The 22,349-nt window shown below is 41.3% G+C and overlaps 1 protein-coding gene across 1 annotated transcript; it reads left to right on the top strand.

Moving 5' to 3' along the window:
• The first annotated feature begins 1,002 nt into the window (after positions 1-1,002).
• Positions 1,003-22,339, top strand: TRPV6 (transient receptor potential cation channel subfamily V member 6). Its single transcript, XM_031939243.1, has 15 exons — positions 1,003-1,297; positions 14,684-14,781; positions 14,979-15,101; positions 15,678-15,815; positions 16,331-16,429; positions 16,564-16,739; positions 17,083-17,229; positions 17,341-17,553; positions 18,180-18,266; positions 18,391-18,467; positions 18,791-18,956; positions 19,213-19,279; positions 19,739-20,007; positions 20,994-21,100; positions 21,487-22,339. The coding sequence occupies exons 1-15, from the start codon at positions 1,170-1,172 to the stop codon at positions 21,770-21,772; spliced, it is 2,181 nt and encodes a 726-aa protein (XP_031795103.1). The 5' UTR covers positions 1,003-1,169; the 3' UTR covers positions 21,773-22,339.
• The last annotated feature ends 10 nt before the right edge of the window (positions 22,340-22,349 follow it).

The raw sequence follows: 22,349 nt of genomic DNA, 5'->3' as shown, positions 1-22,349 counted from the left end.
TCAGTTTTCTCATCTATAAAATGAAGGGATTGGATCAGATAATCCTGCACCCCTTTGGGCTCAAGAAAGGATTCCTTGAGGTCTGGGAGAGAGAAAATGATGGATTTGGTGTTAGAAAACACGTGTTTGAACCTTGCCCATGCTATTTGCCACCTGCGTGACTTTAGACAAACAATTTTTTCCCCTTCTCTCCACTCGAGCTTCCTCATCTGTAAAATGAAGTGGAGAAAAAGGGCGGACTAGTTGATCTCTAACGTCCCCTACCCCCTTTAAATCTTTGATCTTAAGAGTGCCTTAGGTGTCCCATTGATTAGAAGGTAAGAAGCCTCTTTTCCTCCAGTCGCAGAAAAGCATCTGGGGGGAGGGTGTGTGTGTGTGTGTGTGTGTGCAAGCAACAGTCATTGAAGGAAAAAAAATGTGAGCTAGAGATCAAGATCCGCAGGTGTAGAGAGAGGTAGCCACAGATTAAAAAAGGAGATTCAGAAGAAATGATGGCCCCATGGGAGCCTCCGGATCATTGGGTCCCCACACCATGGAGACTTCCATGTGACATCACCCCTAACCCCACCTGTCCCCTTCACTGCGCGGAGATTCTGCTTTGCCTGGGCCAGATATTCAGGTGGCCTAGAGTCTTAGGAAGAACTCCCCTAGCTTCACAGAATCTCAGTCTTGTATGGGGCGGGCTTGGAGGCAGGGAGAAAGACCCAGGTGAAGAGAGAACTTGCGCAAGCACCGGGGACCAGCAGCGGGCGGGCGGGCGGGCCTCCAGCAGCCTGTCTCTTTAAATCTCAGGTAATTTGGGAGGAGGGAGGGTGTGTCCGCCCTGCTTCCCGCTGGCTCGGAGCTTCTGACAAAGCCGAACCGGAGCCCCGAGCTCCAGCTCCTGCCAAGTGTAACAATCCCAAAGCCCTCTCGTAGCCCGGCCCCAGCTGTTGATGAGAGCTCCTGGTGGGGTGGAGGGGGGTGAAATCCTGAGGCGGAGCGGGGGAGGGGTGTCGTGGATCGGGGGGAGGCGGAACCTCGGATCAGAGACGGGACCTCTGCAGGGAGAGGGCGGGGGCGGGCTCGCCCTCGATCGCTGCGATGTGGCTCCGAGATTGATTCCTGCCCCGATCTGGCCCCGGTCCGGGTCCCAGGCCCAGGCCCCCGGGGAGCCAGCCCTGCACCCCATGGGGGTGCCCTTGCCCAAGGAGCTAGGGCTGCTCCCCAGCCTGTGGGGCAAGATCTGCCAGTATCTCCAGGGACGGGAATCGTGGGACCGGCGCCTGGATGAGCTGAACCTGCTGCAGCAGAAGAGGTAGGTGTCGCTCGGACCCCGTGGGTCCCCCGCCACCACCGTGCTACCTTTGGCTCACCCGGCATCTCTCCGCCACCCTCTAGATCTCTTTTTGTGAAAGGAACTTCCAAAACTGATATTTTTTCTATGCACTTATTACTGAACATTCAATTCGATTCATTTCGAGGAGCATTTATTTTTGAGGGGATTGGAAGGAGGCGCAAAAGTTTACCTAAAAGTTTGTTTCTGCGCTTGGAGATCTAAGTTGAGTAAAATCGGCCCGCGGATTGGCTAGGCTTGGACTGCATCTTGGAGACAGCTCCCCTGACACCTGAGAAGCTACATTTTGCTCTGGGGGACGAGATCCTCATGTCACAGGGAGGGGGTGTTAGGATGGATACCGCTGCCACAGCCTCAGGTCATATTAGATGGCCAAGGTACCCAGATGTCCTTGAGGGCCACAGTAACGGGCTATCCCCCATTCTTGGAACCATCCTCCTTCGCTCCAACTACCGACTTCCCAGGCTTCCTTTAAATCCCAGCTAAAATGCCATATTCTACGAGATGCCTTCTTTAACCTCTCTTAATTAAGATGTTTTTCTTCTTTTCATTATTTCCTGTTTATACTGTATCTTTCTCGGCTTGTATGTATTTGTTTAAATGTTGCCTTCCTTGTTAGATTGTAAACTCCTTGAAGCCTGGGACTATCTTTCGCTTCCTTTTGTATCTCGATTGCTTAAAGCCATGAATGACACACAGTAGGCACAAAATAAATGTTCAGCGAATTCTCAGAGCTATCATCCTGGTGAGCTTCTGGAGAGCAGAAACCTGGCTGTTTGGGGTGTATGTATCCTTGCATAGAGGAGGTGCTTTAAAAAAAAGTTTGTTGAACTGGAAATTAAACTGATTTGTGTTCAGAAGATCTAGGTCCAAGTTCTTTCTATTTACTGGTTGTGTGACCAAAGCTGATTCACTTTATGTCCCCAAGTCTCTATTTCCTTATTTATAAAATGGGAAAAAATATTCTCAGTACTTTAACTCCAGGGATTGTTGAGAACAAATGAAAAAAATTAATATGAAATCACTTCCTAATTGTAAACTATTATTATTCTCAGCTCTCTTTATATTCTTTATACTCCCAGATAGAATTTCTGGCAGTCAGGAGTCTGCCTTGAGTTAGCTTTGATCCTGATGCTGATCCCTGAGGCTTTCCCACCATTGTTTCCACCCCCTACCCTCCTCTGGGGACATCTGGGACTCCCTGCTCTGGAAGGAAAGGAGAGGAGTGGTTCTCCGAGTGTTTGTTGTGTGTATGTGTGTGGTGGGGGAGGGGAAGTTATTGGACCCCTAAAGGAGTGCCTTTTCAAATGACGTACATCATTTTTTCCTACACCCTGACCTCCCTCCCAACCAGGCCGTAGGAGTAGGAGTTTGTCAAGTTCCCTACTTCATAGGGACTTCCCCAGGCCCCTTAGAAGACATATAATGTTTCTATTCATAGTAGAAATACTTGACACTCCTCCCCCCCATTTGGATGCTTCTTTATTTCCAAACTTTTTTTGGTTATGAAGCAGAATTACCTTTTCCCTAGCTGATTTCCAGATATTAGGATAAGGTGGGCTTACTTTCCTTTTTTTTTTTTTTTTTTTTTTTTTTTAAGTGATAGTTTCTCTTCTGTCACCTCACTCCACCCAGATCTCTCTTCCTGGGCCTGGGAGGGTGGGTGGGGGAGAACATGTTTTGGTGGTGAGATCTTGAGTTGACACAGGGGTGTTGTTGTTGGGGAACAGGTGATCACTAGTTCCATGGTCTAATCCATGAGCTAGTGTGACCCCCACCCATATCCCTCAGAATGGGAGCGGAAAGGCCCAGGGGCTTAGAGTGGGGAGTCTTAGTTTCCTGAGTCCCTGCGTGGGTATGAAAGGAGGGTGTAGGACCAGGGCTAGAGGCATATAGAGCCTGATACCTTGATTTCCCTCTCTAGCTCCATTCTGGTTGGCCAGGAGACTTTGGGAGGAAAGTTATAATCACTGGAATTTTCTCTGCCTCTATTCTCTCTAAAATCACATTTTCAGTTCAATGAGCTTTTTTGAGCTTGGGGAGGGTCTTAGTAAATGGAACTTTTGAAATCACAGCTTTGCCCCATCTGGGACAGTCTTTTTCCTCAACCTGAACATGTATCTCTACCTCTTCTTTTCTATCTTCTATTTTCTATTGTTAGTTCCCCACCTCAGCACCCAAAACCTTCCCTCCTTTGTGTGAGGAACTATCAAGGGACACTGATATTGCCTTGAAGGATGGGCTTTCCCATTTATAGAAATAAAGGAAGCATCCCTTTTTTTTTTTTACTTTATATTCTAGTAAAGATAACCACAATATATTTCTATACCCTACACTATTGTATCCTTCACATATATTATCTCAGTTGTTTCATGAAACAGTATCCCAATTTCTAGTGCTGGAAATTAGGAGCTAGAGTCTCAGACACAGTCTCCAAAATGGGAAAATTTAGCAAAGTAGGACAGCTTTCATTTTATTCCATTTGAGTTCCTCTTTTTCCTAATCTCCCAAATAGTCCCTTTCTTATCATTATGTCTTATGTTCGTAAGATGATAGATTCAGCCAGAAGGGATCTCCAAGGTCATTTAATTCAATCACCTCATATTACAGATGAAGAAACTGAGGAAGTTAGGATTTATGCAAGGCTTTACAGAGAATAATCAGTCACCAAAGGTGGTATATGAACTCTGAACCTCTGAATCAATGTTCTTTGTGCTGTATGCCTCCTGTCTTCTCAAGACTGGTTCTCTGGCCTTATCAGCTAGCTCTGTTCTAATGGAATTCATTTTGACTTCTGCCATTTTTCTTAGTTCTACTCTCCTCCTGGGTCCTCTTTTAAGAACATACTGAAACAAACTGAAATAAAGACAATAGATGTGAAACCTCTACTGAGCAGAGCCAGGGAATGGCATCTATATTTAATAATATGTTTGTATATATTCAAATTTAGCTAGCTGGGTCACCTCAAATGAATTTCTTCACCTCTCTGAGACTTACTGTCTCATCCGATGATCCACAAGAGCAGAGATTTAGAGCTACAATTAGAGATTATTTAAAGATACCCCACCCCACACCCCCACAGTGGAAAGTCCTACCTTCTCTTGGATTAGGTACTTCCTTTTCCTAATGGATTGATTTCACTTCAATCCATTACTTTAACTCCTCTCTGTTGGTGGCCTAGTAATGGGGATGGAGGAGAGCCAGGACTCATCCATGTTTTGGCTTGCATGTATTTGAACCCATAGGTGGTGCTCTGTGATTTCCAGTATATTGTGTTCTCTCCCAACCCAGAGGAAGCAGCATTTGATTTATGTATAGTGTCTCAATGTCTTGGGAGGATGAGCTGAGGTTTAGAATGCAGTCCCAGATACTAGTGTCCTGGAAAAGCTGTTTACCTACAGCTCTTATTTTTTCCTTCTTAATCTCTGGGGACAGTCTGTACGGAACTGTAGTTGATGGTACTCTGCCCCCATCACCTCTCTCTGCCCCCACCTCAAGAAAACAACAATAACCAAAAAAAAGTTTCAAGTCAGCTGAAATTAAAAACTATAAGAATAGTGTGGACTGCTAGAAATAACCTGAAGTCTGCCATTAGGGATCATGGGCAAGCCTCTCTGAGCCTCAGTTTTCTTATTTGTAAAATGATGTAGCTGGATGAGACTGTCTAAAAAGTTCCTTTCCAGTTTCAATTACATGATCTAATGAACTCATCATCTGAGTTTAGGCTTATCTATCAAGGCCTCAGTTTCCTTATTTTTAAAATGAAGTGATAACACAGCTCCTATCAACCTTGGGGAGCTATCACAAGTATTAAATGAGATAAAGAATATGAAATTACTTAGCTTAGTTTTTTAGTAAATGTATTTTTTTCACTTACATGTAAAGGTAGTTTTTAATATAATTTTTTATAAGATTTTGAATTTCACATTTTTCTCCCTTTCTCCCTGAGACGGCAAACAGTCTGATATAGGTTATAAATTTGCAATCGTGCTAAATTTATTTCCACATTAGGCATATTGTGAAAGAAGAAACATAACAAAAGGGGAAAACCACAGAAAACAAAAAAAAAAAGCGAAAATACTGTGCTTCAGTTGGCATTCAGACTTCATATTCATAGTTCTTTCTTTGGATGTGGATGGTATTTTCTGTCATGAGTCTTTGGAATTATCTTGGATCTTGTATTGCTGGGAAGAACTGAGTCAATCATAGTTGATCATTGAACAATTAAACTTCTAAATTATATATATATATATATATACACACACATATAGTAATATATTAATAATGTTATTAGAAATTTAATTTTATTATTTATGTAATATAATGCATAATATTTATTAATAATAACCTCAGTTCTTGTATGGAGGCTCCCCTGTTCTTCCTTCTTGTAGTGTAATTGTTCTCTGCTTATACCTTGAGCTAAAAGATTCATATACCCTTCCCCCACATACACACACATACAAACAGTACAAGTTCTGTTTACCTAGGCCCACTCTATGGGGTCTATAGTCTGCCCTGTCCCCTAGCAACAGAATAAACATAATATACTATTAGGTGCAATGGTATTCAGTATAATACTTTTCTAAGAATTGGGATTGAAAAGGGCAAAGTGGAACAAAGGGAAAGGGGCACAGATGTTCATGTACCAGGATACACCCTGCTATGTGGGGCTAGGGAACAGGACTATGGATTTGAGTAGAAGACTTGTGATTTAATGAGAATACTCAATTATATGGGAGATGAAACTCCCATTTCTTGGAAAGAGGAAAGAGTAAAGACAAAGGTGTTTAGGCCAGAAATGGGTTGAAGAATTTATTCTGTCTTACCTGTCATAGTGGAGTGGAATATGTGCTGCTACGAAAAGCTGCAATACCTGAGTTGGTGTTCTGCCTTGAGTTACTTGTTGTATATATGACTCAGGCAAGCTACTCAATCTGTCTTAGGCTCTGTTTCCTTGTCTGAAAATTTATGTTATTAACATTTTCATCAAAGATCATGCAAGGTCATTTAAAGGAAGGCATTGAAGGCATTATATAAAAGTGATTTATTTATTATTATTATTATGGAGATAATAGTAAGCTTCACCCCATATTATTTTCTAAGAAGTTCCCTGAGGAATACTAAATTTGGTTAGGCTTTATCCCCAGCACTGAGACATAGTGATCTTGGACATAGGTATTTAATAAATATTTGGAGTTTGTTGACTTAAGTTTAACTGGGCTTTGGGAAAGGTGGATAAAGTCCAGTGAGGCTCCAATGTTATAATTCTCCAGAGACAGCTGGGTGGGGGCTTTATACACAGAATCTTAGATATCTATCTGGAAAGGCTACCAGATATCATCTAGTCAACACCCTAATTTTATGGATGAGGAAACTGAGGAACAACAGGTTAAGTGACTTGCCTATGGTCACACAGCAGTAAGTGTCAAACTTGGAACTGGAATCCAGGGCTTCTGATTATGAAGTCAATACTCCTTCTCTTGTTCTACACTGCATCTTGTTTAAGATGAGCTCATTCCAAGGGCCACTTCCATTTTTTCTGCCTTTATATTTCTTTCATCCATGAAACTTTTTGGAACATGATAGTTTTCAGAATTTGAGGGCTGTTTATTGTATCACTGAAGCTGCCATCCTAAATTAGCTTCTTTTTTGTGCTTTTCAGATTTATCAGTCAGAGGCTAAATGGATAGAACTATTAGTTGGTTTGAAGTCTTGATGGTTCTGCCTTCCAGGAGAGAAATTTCACCTAGCTTCACTGTTAATAAGAACAACAATAATGATAACAAAAACAATAACAGCTAACAATTGTAAAGATCTTTAAGAGCTATAATCACTTTACACATTTTATCTTACTTGATATTATCCCCTGCCCTCTGTCTTTCAAGGAAACCAAAAGAGGGGTCAGGCAGTGATAGAGAAAGATAGGTAATATTCAGTCATTCAAAGAGAGCTGGAGCAATGTTAAGTGGAGAATAAAATTTAAATAAAACATCTAATACAATTTTTAATGTACCCCTGTGTTCTTAAAAAATAAGCATGATGCATTTTCTCATTTGATACTACCCATGCCATTCTATTCTACAAGACAAACAGAAGTTTGGCCATGAATGGGGTAGAGAGATACTCTTTCCTGAGAATCTATTGTTTTTCTGAAGCAAGATGCAACCATTCAGGGAGGAGCAAGAGTGAAGTGGGGAATAAAATTTAGAAGCCTCTAGTGCTATTATTATACCTATCCCTGTGTTTTTCTTGCCTTTCATTCAATGAACTCATTTCATTCATAACTTCAGAGAGTTAGGCCATCTTCAAGGAGATTGTTGTTCCTACCACATCCCCCTTTATCCCTTCCAGCTCTACCTCCTTTAGTTCCAACCTTTTAAAGCTCCTAAACACCACATTTACAATTCTGTTTTCTTTTACTCCTTTTTATCCCACTCCCCACTGACACTATGGTCTTACACAAGAGCACTAACAACTTTTAACCAGCTCTATGTGAGTCAACCATGTTATGTGACTGCCAAAAAGAGTGATTGCTATTGTAGGCTCTGTTAATAGAACTATAGTGCCCAGAACAAGGGCACTTCATTGTATTCTTCCCAGGTCAAACTACATCTAGAATATTATGTTCAGTTTGCAGTGCTATACTTTAAAAGCTATATGGAACAAATTATTAAGGGAAAGGTGACAAGGAAAGTGATGGTACTCAAAAACGCATGGAATGATTAACTATAGTGCCCAGAATAAGGGCACTTCATTGTATTCTGCCAAAGTCAAACTCCATCTGGAATATTATATTCAGTTTGTAGTACTGTACTTTAAAAGGTATATGAAACAAATTATTTTTTTATTATAACTTTTTATTGACAGTACATATGCATGGGTAATTTTTTACATTATCCCTTGCACTCACTTCTGTTCCCATTTTTCCCTTCCTTCCTTCCACCCCTTCCCCTAAATGGCAGGCAGTCTTATACATGTTAAATAAGTTATAGTATATCCTAGATACAATATATGTGTGCAGAACAGAACAGTATGAAACAAATTATTAAGGGAAAGGTGACAAGGAATGTGATGGTACTTGAAAACACATGGAATGATTAACTAGTCTACAAGTGCTGTTTCAACACCCATTATGCTAGGTTCTAGGGACACATATACAAATGATGAAATAATCCTCTCTGTCAAGCGTCATGAAGGCAATCACCAGTTACATTATTCCTACATAATCCAAGAAATTGAGGAATTGAGGAATGTTTAACTTGGAGAAAAGAAAGAAGGCAATTTAACAATAGGGGAAACACATGATCACAATCTTCAAATATTTTAAAGAGTGTCATTTAGAAAAGGGACTGAACTTATTCTGCAGAACTTCAGAGGAAAATGCATGAAAGGGAGACAAATTTCATATCTAGATAAGGCAATTTTAACAACTTAGAGCTGTCGAGTAATGTAATGGACCACCTTGAGATGTAGTGACTTCCCTATCACCAAATATGTTTTAACAGAGGGTAGACTACATGTCAAGGATGAAGTGTGAGGTTGCTCAGTCCATATTAATCCCCTTCCTAAACTAAAAGTTCAGTGATCCTCTCACTCCCAGCTCCAGGTCCCCTTTAGCTAAGTGTTTTTTCCCAGCTCTTCCCTTTCTTCCCCACAAGTAATCTGGGAAAATGCTTGAGAAATGGGGAAAACTGGGAAACCTTAGGACAGGGGAATTGGAGAGGACGGGGGAGAGATGAGAAAAGTGACTAGAGACTTTGGATATCAAGTACTAACTTTTGTAGTGTCTGACTAGCAGGATATAATAGAACAACATTGGGATAGAAGATAGGATACCTGGATTTTTAGTCCAAAATCTGCTACTAATGGGGCAGTTGCCTCCTCTCAAATGAGCTTCTTCAACTGTAAAAGAAGGAGATTAGGATAAATTATTTCTCTCACCTTTCTTGGCTCTCTTCACACTCTGCTCCCTTGGAAGGAAGTAGGAAGGAGAAATAAAGGAGAGAAGTGTGTGTGTGTGTGTGTGTGTGTGTATGTGTGTGTGTGTGTCTACAAGACAAACAGAAATTTTTTTTTGGGGGGTGGGATTTGACTGAGTAAACTCAGGGAAGAGTTTGAGTGGCAGCTATAATCAGATGAGAGTAATTTGTGTCATTGAAGATGGGAGTCTGCTGACGTTCATCCCCAGAGAGGATACTGGGAAAAGCATGGAAGAAAATGTGATACATTTAAGACCTGATTTTATTTTATTTTTTAAGACCTGATTTTAGATAAGATACCATGAGGGAAAGGTAAATCTTGTAGCTGTTTCTTCTCTTCCCTCTCTTTTTTGTTCTTTCCCCTAGCCTTCAGTGGAATCTGTAGGTAGCTGGTGTAAATTGTTAATGATGTTACTCTAATATTTTTTTTTAATAATAGCATTTTATTTTTTCCCAATTGCATGTTGACAATTTTTAGTATTCATTTTTACAATATTTTGAGTTCCAAATTTTTCTCCCTCCTCCTAAAATGGTAATTTGATATAGTTTGTGCATGTATTACCATGTTAAACATTTTTCCATATTGATCACAGTTACTGTAAAAATTACATTATTGTAAAAATTATTACTCACTGTTTTCTCAGAACCCTACCTCTCTTATAGTATATTATCTTCATGAGTTGCCATGTAATAAAAAGGAAAAATATTCATCTGAAGGCCAGTCTCTAGACAATGAGCCCCCCTTTCTAGTCTTAAATTCTGTCCTTAAAATTGCAGATCAATTTGGAGGCATTTATTCTTAGACTTTTGTTCCACTAACTTCAGTTTCAACAAGTCAAAGTTATTCCCCTTTTCCCATACCACAATGACACTCTGATTTAGGATATAGGTCATAGATCTAGAGCTGGAAGGAATCTCAAAGATCAACTAGTTCAATATTTTCCTTTTACAGTTGGGGAAAATGAGGCACATGGAGGTTAATTGACTAGCCCAAGATCATAGCCAGGGCTTTTCATCTTGCAGTAGCTATATACTATTTTGTATGCCACTAAACCATAAGGATCCATGTCTTTATTCATATGAATAATTGTCTGTGAATAATCTATCAATATATTTTTGACTCCTACAGAAAAAGCCAAATTGCTTAGGAGATAGAAAAATAGGTTAAAAGAAACTAGAAGGAAAATAATCAGGAGAAAAGAAAAATCAGGTTTCAAGGACAGATTTAAGTATTACCTAGGAGAAGAAAGTTTCAACTGAACGAAGAGACACAGATTAGAACTTCACAGAGTCCACAATCTTTTCTGGGAATGGAAAAGTGAGACTTGAACACAAAATAGGTTCAACCTATGGATAACTAAGAGAGGATAGACAGAAGCATGCAGATTTGGGGAGCACAGTAAAAAGTACCCTCTAGTGGATGCAAACCTGTTTATGAATCTACTTTATATATCTATAATTGATGACCTGAATACAGTTATTAAATTAATAATTAATGAATAAAACAATTATTAAGTGCTTAATATGTGGTACATGTATAACATATCAGATCACTCGCTGTCTTGGAAAAGGAGGAAGCATAGGAAGGAGGGAGAAAAATTTGGAACTCAAAATCTTACAGAGATGAATGGGACAATTAAAAGGTGCAATGGACAAGAGCACCAACCCTAAAGTCAAAAGGATCTGAGTTCCTTGACCCCAAATGGCTCAAAAAAAAGAGATGGATGTTGAAAACTATCTTTATATGTAATTGAAAAAATAAAATACTATTTTAAAAAGAATCAGCTCAAGCACACTATATTTTATATGAAGTCTTTCTTGATCCTCCCAACTGTTAACGCCATCTCTTCCCAAAAGTTACCTTGTATTCTGTATATACTTATGTGTACTCATGTTGTCTCCTCTTATAGTATATAAGCTTTTATGGGCAGGAATTGTTTGATTTTTGTATATGTATCCCCTTCACCAAGCTCAAGTCCTGGCACATAACAGGTACTTAATAAATAGCTTTTGATTTAGTATATTAAAAAAGAGAGATTAGTATATAGAAAGCATTGTGATGATCACAGGGGCTACACATAGTAAATTAAGACAGTCTTTGCTTTCATGATACTCACATTTTTATGGGGAAGACAATATATATGGAAGGTTTCAGCTGTAAATCAGATGGAATAGTCTTTTGGTTTTCAGGGTCCAGCAACAAAGTAAAGTAAATGTTAATGTCTAATGCCATTTACAGTGATAAAATCCTACTAGTTTCTGATGTTGAACTGTCTGACAGGTTCAAGGACTTTGGTGACAAAAGGGTTTTTTCCTGAGTGTTCAGTAGCAGTGTCTATAGCCCTTGAAGCAGTGATTGCCAGGCTGTATTAGCACAGTGGTTGCCTTGTCAAGAATTTTCTTTTGGAAAATTTATTCATTCTCCCAGAATGATGGCTGAAGGCACTGGGCTGATGAAAACACTGCTATTCTCAAGGTTCTTGGACTCGAGATTCCAAGCTGTCTTTATTAGGATATGAGGAGAGATGGTGGCCAAATTGGTTGTCATTGTGGTGGTCTAATATGCCTGGCAATGCTGTTCCCTCCCAGTTGCCACAATCAGGCTGGCCAGCCTGCTTAGGTATGTGGTGGGAACTAGTTAAGGGATGATGGAGAAGGCTGGCCTCTTTTTGCACTGGAATGTCCTATTGGAAGGCCACAAGGGCAGGGCTAGAAGCAGAGCTTGATGATTCTGTCACTTACATGATTTCCATGCCCATATGCTTTCTGATAGCTGCTGTATAAGGATCTGTTGCTAATAAAAACAGAAGATTCCTTCCCTAATGACTGGCCACAGAGGCTGGACTGGAAGCATCTTCAGTGGCTCCAAGACACCCTGTCTCTCTCAAGGCTTTTGGATTCAGGATTCAGGGCTGACACCTTTAGAGACAGAAAGAATATGGTGACTAAAGTGGTGACCTGACCTTGCCCCTTCCTTCACCATCATGTCCTGCCCTTTAGGGTATTTTACTGCTTAGGTCATGTTGGTCATATTATTGCCCATATACAACTTCATTGCTGCAGTGAAGTAGTATTTATTGCACTGAAGATGGCTTTTCCAAGTGTATTTTGCTGATGATTTAGTAGCAGGAAGGGAAAAGAGGGAGAAAGCCATGTTTCTGAGGATATCAACTTATGCAGGCTATTGTGTTTGGTATGCTTTTCTTCCTTCTCTGATCAGAGGAAAGATAGAAAGAGCAAATGATGGTGCTGAAATTTGAGGAATGCTGCTGAGAGACTTGGAGATATATAAAGGAACAAGCATTCTGAAAAAAAACTTAATGTGTACTAATGCTTTACAAATATTATCTCATTTTAGGCTCATAACAACTCTCTGAATGAAATAGGTACTCTTATTTTACAATTTTTACAATTATTTTACAAATGAGGAAATTGAAACCAACAGAATTAATTCACTTGCCCAGGGTTTCTTCAGGGTAGCTTGTGAACTACCTAGCTTTTATAAGCTTATATGCTGTAAATTTGGAGGATAGCAAGGACAATTGGGAAAGGCCAAGGTAAATAAAGGTTAGGACTGATTGTATGGGGGTAGATAAGGTTAGAATCAAGTACTTCCCAAAGAACAATGGGGTGGATGAGCTGATACAGCATGAATTTATAAGGGTTGAAACTAGATTGAGTTCATGCCTTTCTCTTAATGGCTTTCTGTAGCCCCAGAGCAGAAACAGAAATTATGTGGTAGACATTACCTGGAGATAAAGATTTATGAGGTATCCTAAGGTGGTAATTAGTGAAAGATTAAAATAGAAGACCATAAGATCAAGGCTGGGTATGGAAATAAGTGCTACTTAGAATAGGAAAGACATGGAAAGAACACTGAATATGGGATTGGAGGAGCTGGGCTCCATCCCCAACTCTGCCATGTTTCTATCTGTTGTGATGTAAGATAAATTAATCTTGCCAGGACTCAGTTTTTACATCTGTAAAATGTATTAGTGGCAGCAGACTCAAGTAGATACAACCTGGTTACCTAAAATACATAAGGATTCCTGGGTACAAATTGACTTAAAACCCACATGCTTACATTATCTATATCCTATTGAATTTTTATTCATTTTGTTAAATATTTCCCAGTGACATTTTCATCTGATTCTGGCAGTACTGGGAGTTTTTGTGAGCAGCATGTTTGACATATCTGGATTACTTGACCTTTGACATCTCTTTCAGTTCCAAATTTATGACCTTATAATTCTCTTTTCTTCCTATCCTCTAGCTGATTACTTCTTTTTTCCTTCCCACTTCTACTACATTGTACTCTGGTCTCCAAGAAGAGCACTTGAAGGAGCAGTGGAAGACAAACAAAAAAAGTGCAGTAGGATGGAGTTAGGAAGTCATGTCCTTAGGGTTTTAGCCAACTTAAATAGATGGCTAACTAGAGCCTATAAACACACATAAGATACCGTCTACCCTTTGGAATTGTAGTTGTTTGGGTTTTCAGTCAATTCTGCCTTGGAATTCTGGGATTTTCTTGGCATTCCATTTTTTTTCCATTTTCTTTTCCAGCTCATTTTACAAATGAGGAAACTGAGACAAATAGGGTGAAGTGACTTGTTTAGGGTCACACAGCAAATAAGGCCAGATATGAATTCAAGAAGATGAGTCTTCTTGACTTCAGGTCTGGCATTCTAGCCACCTAGCTGCCCCTTATTATAAACCCCAATCATTCCCAAATCATGGCTAAATCATCATCATTATCATCATCACCATCATCACTACTAGCTTTTATATAGTACTTTAATGTTTGCAAAATGCTTTACTAATATCTAATTTTAATCTTAGAACAACCCTAGGAGGAAGATGCTATTATTATCTGTATTTCACAGCTGGGGAAATTAGCTGAGCTTGAATTTGAACTCAAGTCTTTCTGATCACAGGCCCAATGCTCTGAATATCATGCTATCTAGTTACCTCTAAAGAGATAGAAGAAAAAAAATGTTAGTCTTGAGATATGGTCTATGGCTATCTAATGAGGTAGAGGAGAAACCTGATTTGTAAGTGAACATGGATTTGGAGCAATCCCTTTGCCATTGTAGCTTTAGACTATTGAAAACATACGGTTTAGTGATTACCTTTCACCCAGATGAGTGGGTAAGAAGAACCGAATATATTTACTTATTGGGGTCAATGAAATAGGGGAAAAGGACTCATTGAAATGTGCCTTCTTCCCTCTCCAAATGACCCTGGAGATGACTAGACAGCTAGGATGCACATAGATGTGTGGGGAAGAGGGTTAAGAATACATATCTCCCCTTCCCTTTCCCTCTATCTGAAGTCTTGCTCCCATCTTCCTAAATGGTCTCTCCTACAGGATCTGGGAGTCTCCACTGCTTTTAGCTGCCAAGGAAAATGATATTCGAGCACTGACCAAGCTTCTCAAGTATGACGTCTGTGATGTACACCAGAGAGGTGAGGTACTTGGTGTCCTCCACTGAGGCTTCTGACCCCACCTGCTTCTACTCTGCCCCCTTTTCCCCCAAACAGGACAACTCTTCTACCCTGACTACCCTGTAATGGCCCTTACCTTGGACATGCTGATTCAGTGATTCCAATCTAGAAAGACCCAGAGAGGTGCTTATGGCACTGATTCCCTTCTCCCATCTCAGGGGCCCTTGGGGAGACGGCACTTCATGTTGCTGCCCTCTATGACAATTTGGAGGCTGCCAAGTTGCTGATAGAAGTTGCACCTGATCTGGTGACTGAACCCATGACTTCTGAACTATATGAAGGTGAGAGGGAGTAGTTTAAATGGAAAGAAGGGAGGAGAAAGGAGAAGATATGCTTTCCTAGGCATGAGACAGCCCAAGGGTCAGAGCTATGAATATCAGACTTCTTCCTGATCACTGTTTTGCCTCCCTAACCCTCAAAACCTGATGATTTCAACCTTGAAATACCTTCCTTCCACTGCCCTTCCCCAGCAATGAAGGTGCTATCTTTCCTAGGTGTGTTCATCTGAAGAGTCAATGGGCTGGGGAGAGGGTGGGGGGAGAAGGAAAGAAAAGGAGCTAGGGAGGGGACTAGGTGATTCTGCTTAGAGATCCTAGAATATCTTAGAGGGTGGGGGAATGGTATTAGTTAATTTTCTTTTCCTAATACATTAAGATCTCATGGGGCTCCCTGGCTTTCCATTGCCGCTTCTGGTTCCCTAAGTCTTGCTTGCTGAGATTCAGTGGCCCAGGTCAAAGGTTTGGGAAGAGGGGATGCTTTTGAAAAGATGCTTTTTGGGAAGGGGGTGTTCCTTATCTTGGAGGGCAACATGGAGGGCAGTTCCCATATCTGAGGTGGTCTTTTTTGGGGGGATCCAGGACAGACAGCACTCCACATAGCGATAGTGAACCAGAATGTGAACTTGGTGCGAATTCTGCTCACCCGTGGTGCCAGTGTTTCTGCCCGAGCCACTGGGATGGCTTTTCGCCGGAGTCCCCGGAACCTCCTTTACTTTGGTGAGAGCAAGAGCCAGGGTAGTAAAGAAGGCAAACAGGGATGGGGGTGGGCAGGGAGGGTAATGGAGGGCATGCAAACAAGGATGAAGGAGAAAGGTACAAAGATCAGGAAGGGGAAAAAACTATAAGGGAAGTTAATTTCATTTGCTTGGGGGACATGAAGTCTTGGGTCAGCCTTTGCAGACCCCACAGATTCCTTAGGAGAGCCCTGTAGTCTTCTTGTCCATATACCCATCTCTCCCTTATGTATTTCCATTTCCCTTACTCCTTTCCACCAATTCTAACTTCCCACTGTCAATCAGTGCCCTAATTTCTGCATAATTTGTACAAAGAGCCCTGAACCTCATGACACAAAGGGAGGAAATGGTTTCTCTTTCTGGGAACTCTTTATCTGATGGGAGAGAGGAGATGGGGTCTTTACTTTTCAAGGCTTAATAAGGGAAACAAAGCAATTAGATGCTTCTGACCACTTCTTTCTCATGTCTTTATTGTGATGACTCCCTTCTTCTCTCCAGGAGAGCACCCTTTGTCCTTTGCTGCCTGTGTGGGCAATGAAGAGATCGTTCAGCTACTTATTGAGTTCGGAGCTGATATCCGGGCCCAGGACTCATTAGGTATGAGCTGCCACAAGCATAGAGGTGGGGGATTTAGAGCTAGGACACAACTGAATGCAGTTAGGACAAAGAGGAATGGATTAAAAAGTGGTTAGTGGTCTTCAAGCTGCCCTCATGTCATATTCTCTCTCCAGGAAATACAGTGCTTCACATCCTGGTATTCCAGCCCAACAAAACGTTTGCCTGCCAGATGTATAATGCATTGATAGCTTATGATGAACGGAGTGGTCACATGAAATCCCTAGAACTCATCCCTAACCACCAAGGCCTCACTCCCTTCAAGCTGGCTGGTGTTGAGGGGAATACTGTGGTAAGAGATGCTTGCCCTCAAAATCAGGGCCCCAAACCTTTGCCCACACAGACAAGAACAACTCTTTACCACTTATCAGAAAAAATATTTATGTAATACAGATTTTATCTGTCAGCCTAAATTTAAATTTCTTCCATATATATATATATATATATATATATATATATATATATATATGAATGACTATAAAAAGTCATCCCTTTTTGTTTCCCATTCTCTACCTTATTCTTTCTCTGTCCATTTTGAAGTTGGGGAAGTTCTGGCCAATCTAGGGATGTCAGAGATGGACAGGTTGTTCTTCAGGGGTTCTCTGATCAAATGTCTCTCATCTCCTGACCTTTAGATATTCCAACATCTGCTGCAGAAGAGAAAGCATGTCCAGTGGACCTATGGACCATTGACTTCCACTCTCTATGATCTCACAGAGATTGACTCCTGGGGAGATGAACAGTCATTGCTTGAACTAATTGTCACAACCAAGAAGAGAGAGGTAGAGAGAGACAGTCTAAAGGACAGGAGGGGAAGGGAGCACAGAGAAGGAAGATGTGTATGTACACATGTACCAGTGCATAATCCTATTCTCCATTTTCCTTTTTTTTAGGCACGGCAGATCCTAGACCTGACCCCTGTGAAAGAGCTGGTGAGCCTCAAGTGGAGAAGGTTTGGCAGGCCATATTTTTGTGTTCTGGGTGCTGTCTATGTTCTCTACATGATTTGCTTCACCATGTGCTGTGCCTACCGTCCCCTAAAGCCTCGGAGCAGCAATCGTACTAGCATGCGTGATATTACTCTTCTCCAGCAGAAGCTACTGCAGGTGATTACTTCCGAAGAAGAGCAGAGTATCAGTCTGATGCATCACTTGCCATCTTTTCCCAGATAAGGCATTTGTGGAAATATATGTGCTTATATTTTCACATGCACAGACAAACTTATTTAGCAAATTTAAAACTTGTGTAACAATTGCATATACAATTTCTAATAATTCACATATATACACACTCCGTGGAGTGCCATTTAATAAATAAGATTAAAAAGAAGTTGAGCCAAACATTGCCTGGGAAAGTGAATCCCATAATATAGGAACTAAGAAACTCTTCAAAGTCTGAGAGATATCCCAAGTATGTATCCACATAGATTTATTCTGCTTGGACCCAGAGGATGGACTTAGGAACAATGGGACACGGTCAGAGAGAGCTTCCTAGCGATTAGGGAGATTCCAAAGTAGGATGAGTGGATAAATCCCCACTCCTAAAGGTCTTCAGTTAAATTGGATTATCATTTTTGGGGGATTATTGTAGAAAGGATTCTTATGCAGACATTAATTGGATCATATGTCCAAAGACTTTCTAATTCTGGTATTCTATGTTTATACATATGTGCAATATACACATACTTCTGCATCCCATGTTCTATACCTTGAACTCTCATTTTTCCCATCAGGAGTCTTATATGACCCGTGAAGACAATATCCGAATGGTGGGGGAGCTGGTTTCTGTCATTGGGGCTGTGGCCATCCTACTTCTTGAGGTGAGATATGGGCAGGAGATAGCTCAGATCCAGTGAATGGATGGGGAGAATATTTGAGGCTGGTCTATTAAGAGTCCTAAATCATTTGTTTTTTGTTTCTTCTCTTATTGATTCACACACTCAGATCCCAGACATTTTCAGGGTTGGGGTTGCTCGGTACTTTGGACAAACTATTCTTGGAGGGCCGTTTCATGCCATCATGTAAGTCATCCCTCACCTACCTTCTAGCCCGGCTGGAGTATCTCCAGCGCCCAAATCTCAACTTCTCCTTCTCTATTCATCCCACCCTCCCAGCAATGGACTTTGAGCTTCAATTAAGAATCCCATACCTAGAGAACCTCTGTATTTCTATCGATGCAATATAACTGCCCAAATTTGAAGCATGCATATTATATATGTGATTACGTGTGTATGAGTATGTGTGAATGGTAGAAGTCACATACAAATTGTAGCTGAGGTCTGGCACAGCCTGTCAGCCAGCCCTTCACATGTGCTCCGTGTTTTCCTTCCTCCTCTTACTCAAGCATCACTTATGCCTGCATGGTGCTAGTAACCATGGTGATGCGGCTCACCAACACATCCGGGGAAGTGGTGCCCATGTCTTTTGCCCTGGTGCTTGGCTGGTGCAATGTGATGTACTTTGCCCGAGGATTCCAGATGCTGGGCCCCTTCACCATCATGATCCAGAAGGTCAGTGTTCCTCCCTCCAAGTCTAGTATGGACTGCATCTCCCTGATCCCCAGTAACATTTGGCCATCTCAGAGATGGGGACTGAACAATTTGGGGAGGTTGGTTTTTATCATATGTGTTAAAAATGAGAGGTTCATGCAGGTGATAGATAAATTGGGGGGCTGACCCATATTGGAGGAAAGGGGTAGCTACTTAGGGACAATTAGGGAAAGAAGAAATTTCCTCATCCTTCCCTTCCCCTCTCTGACCCCTGCAGATGATTTTTGGTGATCTCTTGCGTTTCTGCTGGCTAATGGCTGTGGTCATCCTGGGATTTGCTTCAGGTAATATCCCTACCTAGGAGAGGGACTGGAAAATGGAGAGAGGGAGAGATTCCAGGGGTCAAAGAAAATGCGGTAGTAGAATCAGGGTAATTTTGAGTAAAAATTGGGTAATGGGAAAGATAGTTGAAATAGGAATTAATAGAATACAAGAACATTTACAGTGAGAACAGCAGGGGTTTATCCCAAGATCATGAGAGTTAGGAAAGTAGTGTAACATAAGGTGAGATCAATTAGGTACCAGGAGGTTAGAAGGATTGGAGTAAGAAAGAGGGTCACAAGGAAAGAAAGGATAGGGATATCGGGGAGGGTCTTCAAGATGAGTCATCTTATAGATAGTGAATATTATCGGAGATAAGGCATTAGAAATCTAAAGTTTGTTGATATGATGGGCAAGGGGCACCTAGGAAGTTGGCTGATGGTTGTTTGAATTTAGTTGTCTCCTCCTCCCGGGCGGAGCAGCGTTCTATGTCATCTTCCAGACAGAAGACCCAGATGAATTGGGCCATTTCTTTGACTACCCTATGGCACTGTTCAGCACCTTTGAATTGTTCCTCACAATTATCGATGGTCCTGCCAACTATGACGTAGACCTGCCCTTCATGTACAGCATCACATATGCTGCCTTTGCTATCATTGCCACGCTGCTCATGCTCAACCTGCTCATTGCTATGATGGGTGACACCCACTGGCGAGTGGCTCATGAGAGAGATGAGCTGTGGAGAGCTCAGGTGAGCTCCTTGGTAGATGTATGTCTGTCCCCTCCTATCTGTTTACTCTCTAGACCTAGGACACTTCTTGATCAGTTTCTAGATGCCTTATTTCCTCCTCCAAACCTGCAAGATGTCCCAACTTTATCCTAACAGTAGGACATTGGATTCACATCATCTCTATCCCTTAGGAAAGGGACAAAGAAAGTAGGTGACTCTCATAGTCACATTTTAAGTGATGTGACTATTTAGGAAAGGCTCCTCTATCTCCTTCATATCCTTCCCATTTTAGAGGGTTTTCCTCTAACAGAAGATTGGGAACATAGAACTGGAAAGGACCTTGGAAATTATCCAATCCCAGGATCATAGATTTACAACTGATTTAGGGCCTTAGAGACTCTTTTGTCTTTAGAGATGAGAAAACAGATCTATATACTTTACCCAAAGCTATACAGTTAGTAAACAGGAGAGCTAGATTTTGAACCTCCTGTATTGTGTTTCCCAGGATCAGCATTCTCTTCTCTGCACTTATTGGCAAGAGCAGAACATTCCTAATCAAAAGACCTGGGTTCTGTCTCTATGACCTTGGGAAGGCACTTTACTAACTTTCAACCCCACATCCTCCTTGAAAAAAATAAGGGTTGTAAACCAAATACTTGCCTTAACTCATTTCAAAGATTAGTTGTGGGGATGTATAAATTTATGTAAAGTGTTCTGCTTTGCAATAGCACCATGTTGATCGGGTGTTAGAAATAATATCTGGATGATACAAGAATTCATATCTGGATCCCAGATTGGGATGAAATGGAATCAGTTGATGCTGAGTACTTAAATGGACGTGAATGATGCCCGATTTCTTCTTACTGCACTTAAAAGATGGCTTATTTTCACCTGTTGTTCTCTATATTCTTTTCTTCCATTTCATGCTTCCATTCTTTTCTCTTACTGGCATTTCTCTCCACATTTTTGACAGTAATATTGTCCTCCACTCCCTCCCCCAACCTCAGGTTGTTGCTACCACAGTGATGTTGGAGCGAAAGCTGCCCAGATGCCTCTGGCCTCGATCTGGAATCTGTGGTCGAGAGTATGGATTAGGGGATCGCTGGTTTCTTCGGTGAGTTGGAGTGCGTGAACATGTGCCTATAAGAATGGGAATACTTTTGTGTGTCTCTTCTCCCCACTCAGATCCTTGAGTTTTTATAGAGGATTAAGGTCTAAGATAACAGAATTTCCTTTAAAAAAAAATAAGTATCTATTTAGTAAGCCATTTCCCCATTTCTCACAAAAAGGTGTGGATGCTGCTAAAAGCAGCTCTCCTCCACCCAAGTCTTGATTCTTATCTGATCTTATCACCTTCTTTTGAGGAATCTGAATCCTAGAATCCGCTTTTTTTTTTTCATTGTCATAAACTATGTGTTTAACTCTCACAGACTTAAGAGAAGGCTACTGGTCAATAAGTATATGATTCAAACCATTCATGTCTCTCCCATCTTCTCATAGAGTGGAGGACCGACAAGACCCAAATCGGCAAAGAATACAGCGATATGCCCATGCCTTCAATCCTTTGGGGACTGATGATTTAGACAAAGATTCACTGAACAAACTGGACTTGACCCCACCTTGTGGTCATCATCGACTAGCAACAGCTACCCCCTCCATTTCCCGAAGTACCACTCGAAGTAGTGCCAACTGGGAAAGGCTTCGACGGGGGACCTTGGGGATAAACCTAAGGGGGGAGATCAATAGGGGCCTGGAAGAAGAGGAGGGTAGGGTATATCAAGTCTGAACTTCTTCCACAGGAACCCAAGAATCTACTCCCTTTTGCTCACTGGGAATGAAAGGAGGCCATGTTCTTCATCCCTTTGAGGGAAGATTGGAATTGAGCCAGAAAGAACATTCATTAGGGTGTTCAGGCTCAGACAGAGCCAGATTCCAACTTATCCAGGCCCCACTGGGCATCTGATGAATTAAACAGGATGTGTTTATTCCTTCCTTTTACTAACCCCAGTCCCTCACACGTCCTGTCACTGTGGCAAACTTTCCCTCTCAAAACGGAGCAGCTGAATACACTGCCAGAACAAAGCACTTTAAGGATGCTCTATTGAGCATCCTCTCCTTGCCCTTCTCAGGTACCCCTCATCCTTTGTCAGGGATGGGCTTTCCCTTGCTGAGCTGGGTATATGTAGGAGATGAGAATAGGAGTTTCATAGAAATGAAGGTCATGCAATTGAGTGAACAAGGAAAACAAAAAAGACTTGGGTGTTATGGCTGGTACACAGACACCTACCCTGCCAAGGCATTATTCCTTCCAATAAAGTCGGCACCCTAATCTCTAAAAAGCCTTTCTTGTTGGCCTTTCTCCA

Source organism: Sarcophilus harrisii, chromosome 5, assembly GCF_902635505.1.
Source record: "Sarcophilus harrisii chromosome 5, mSarHar1.11, whole genome shotgun sequence".
NCBI classification, from domain to species: Eukaryota; Metazoa; Chordata; class Mammalia; order Dasyuromorphia; family Dasyuridae; genus Sarcophilus; species Sarcophilus harrisii.
This window is presented reverse-complemented; position numbering and strand designations above follow the sequence as displayed.

Coding starts and splice junctions, on each gene's coding strand:
- TRPV6 (XM_031939243.1), top strand. CDS start 1,170: ATGGGGGTGCCCTTGCCCAAGGAGCTAGGGCTGCTCCCCAGCCTGTGG. Junction 16,430..16,563: donor CCGGGCCCAGGACTCATTAG/GTATGAGCTGCC, acceptor TTCTCTCTCCAG/GAAATACAGTGCTTCACATC. Junction 16,740..17,082: donor GTGTTGAGGGGAATACTGTG/GTAAGAGATGCT, acceptor CCTGACCTTTAG/ATATTCCAACATCTGCTGCA.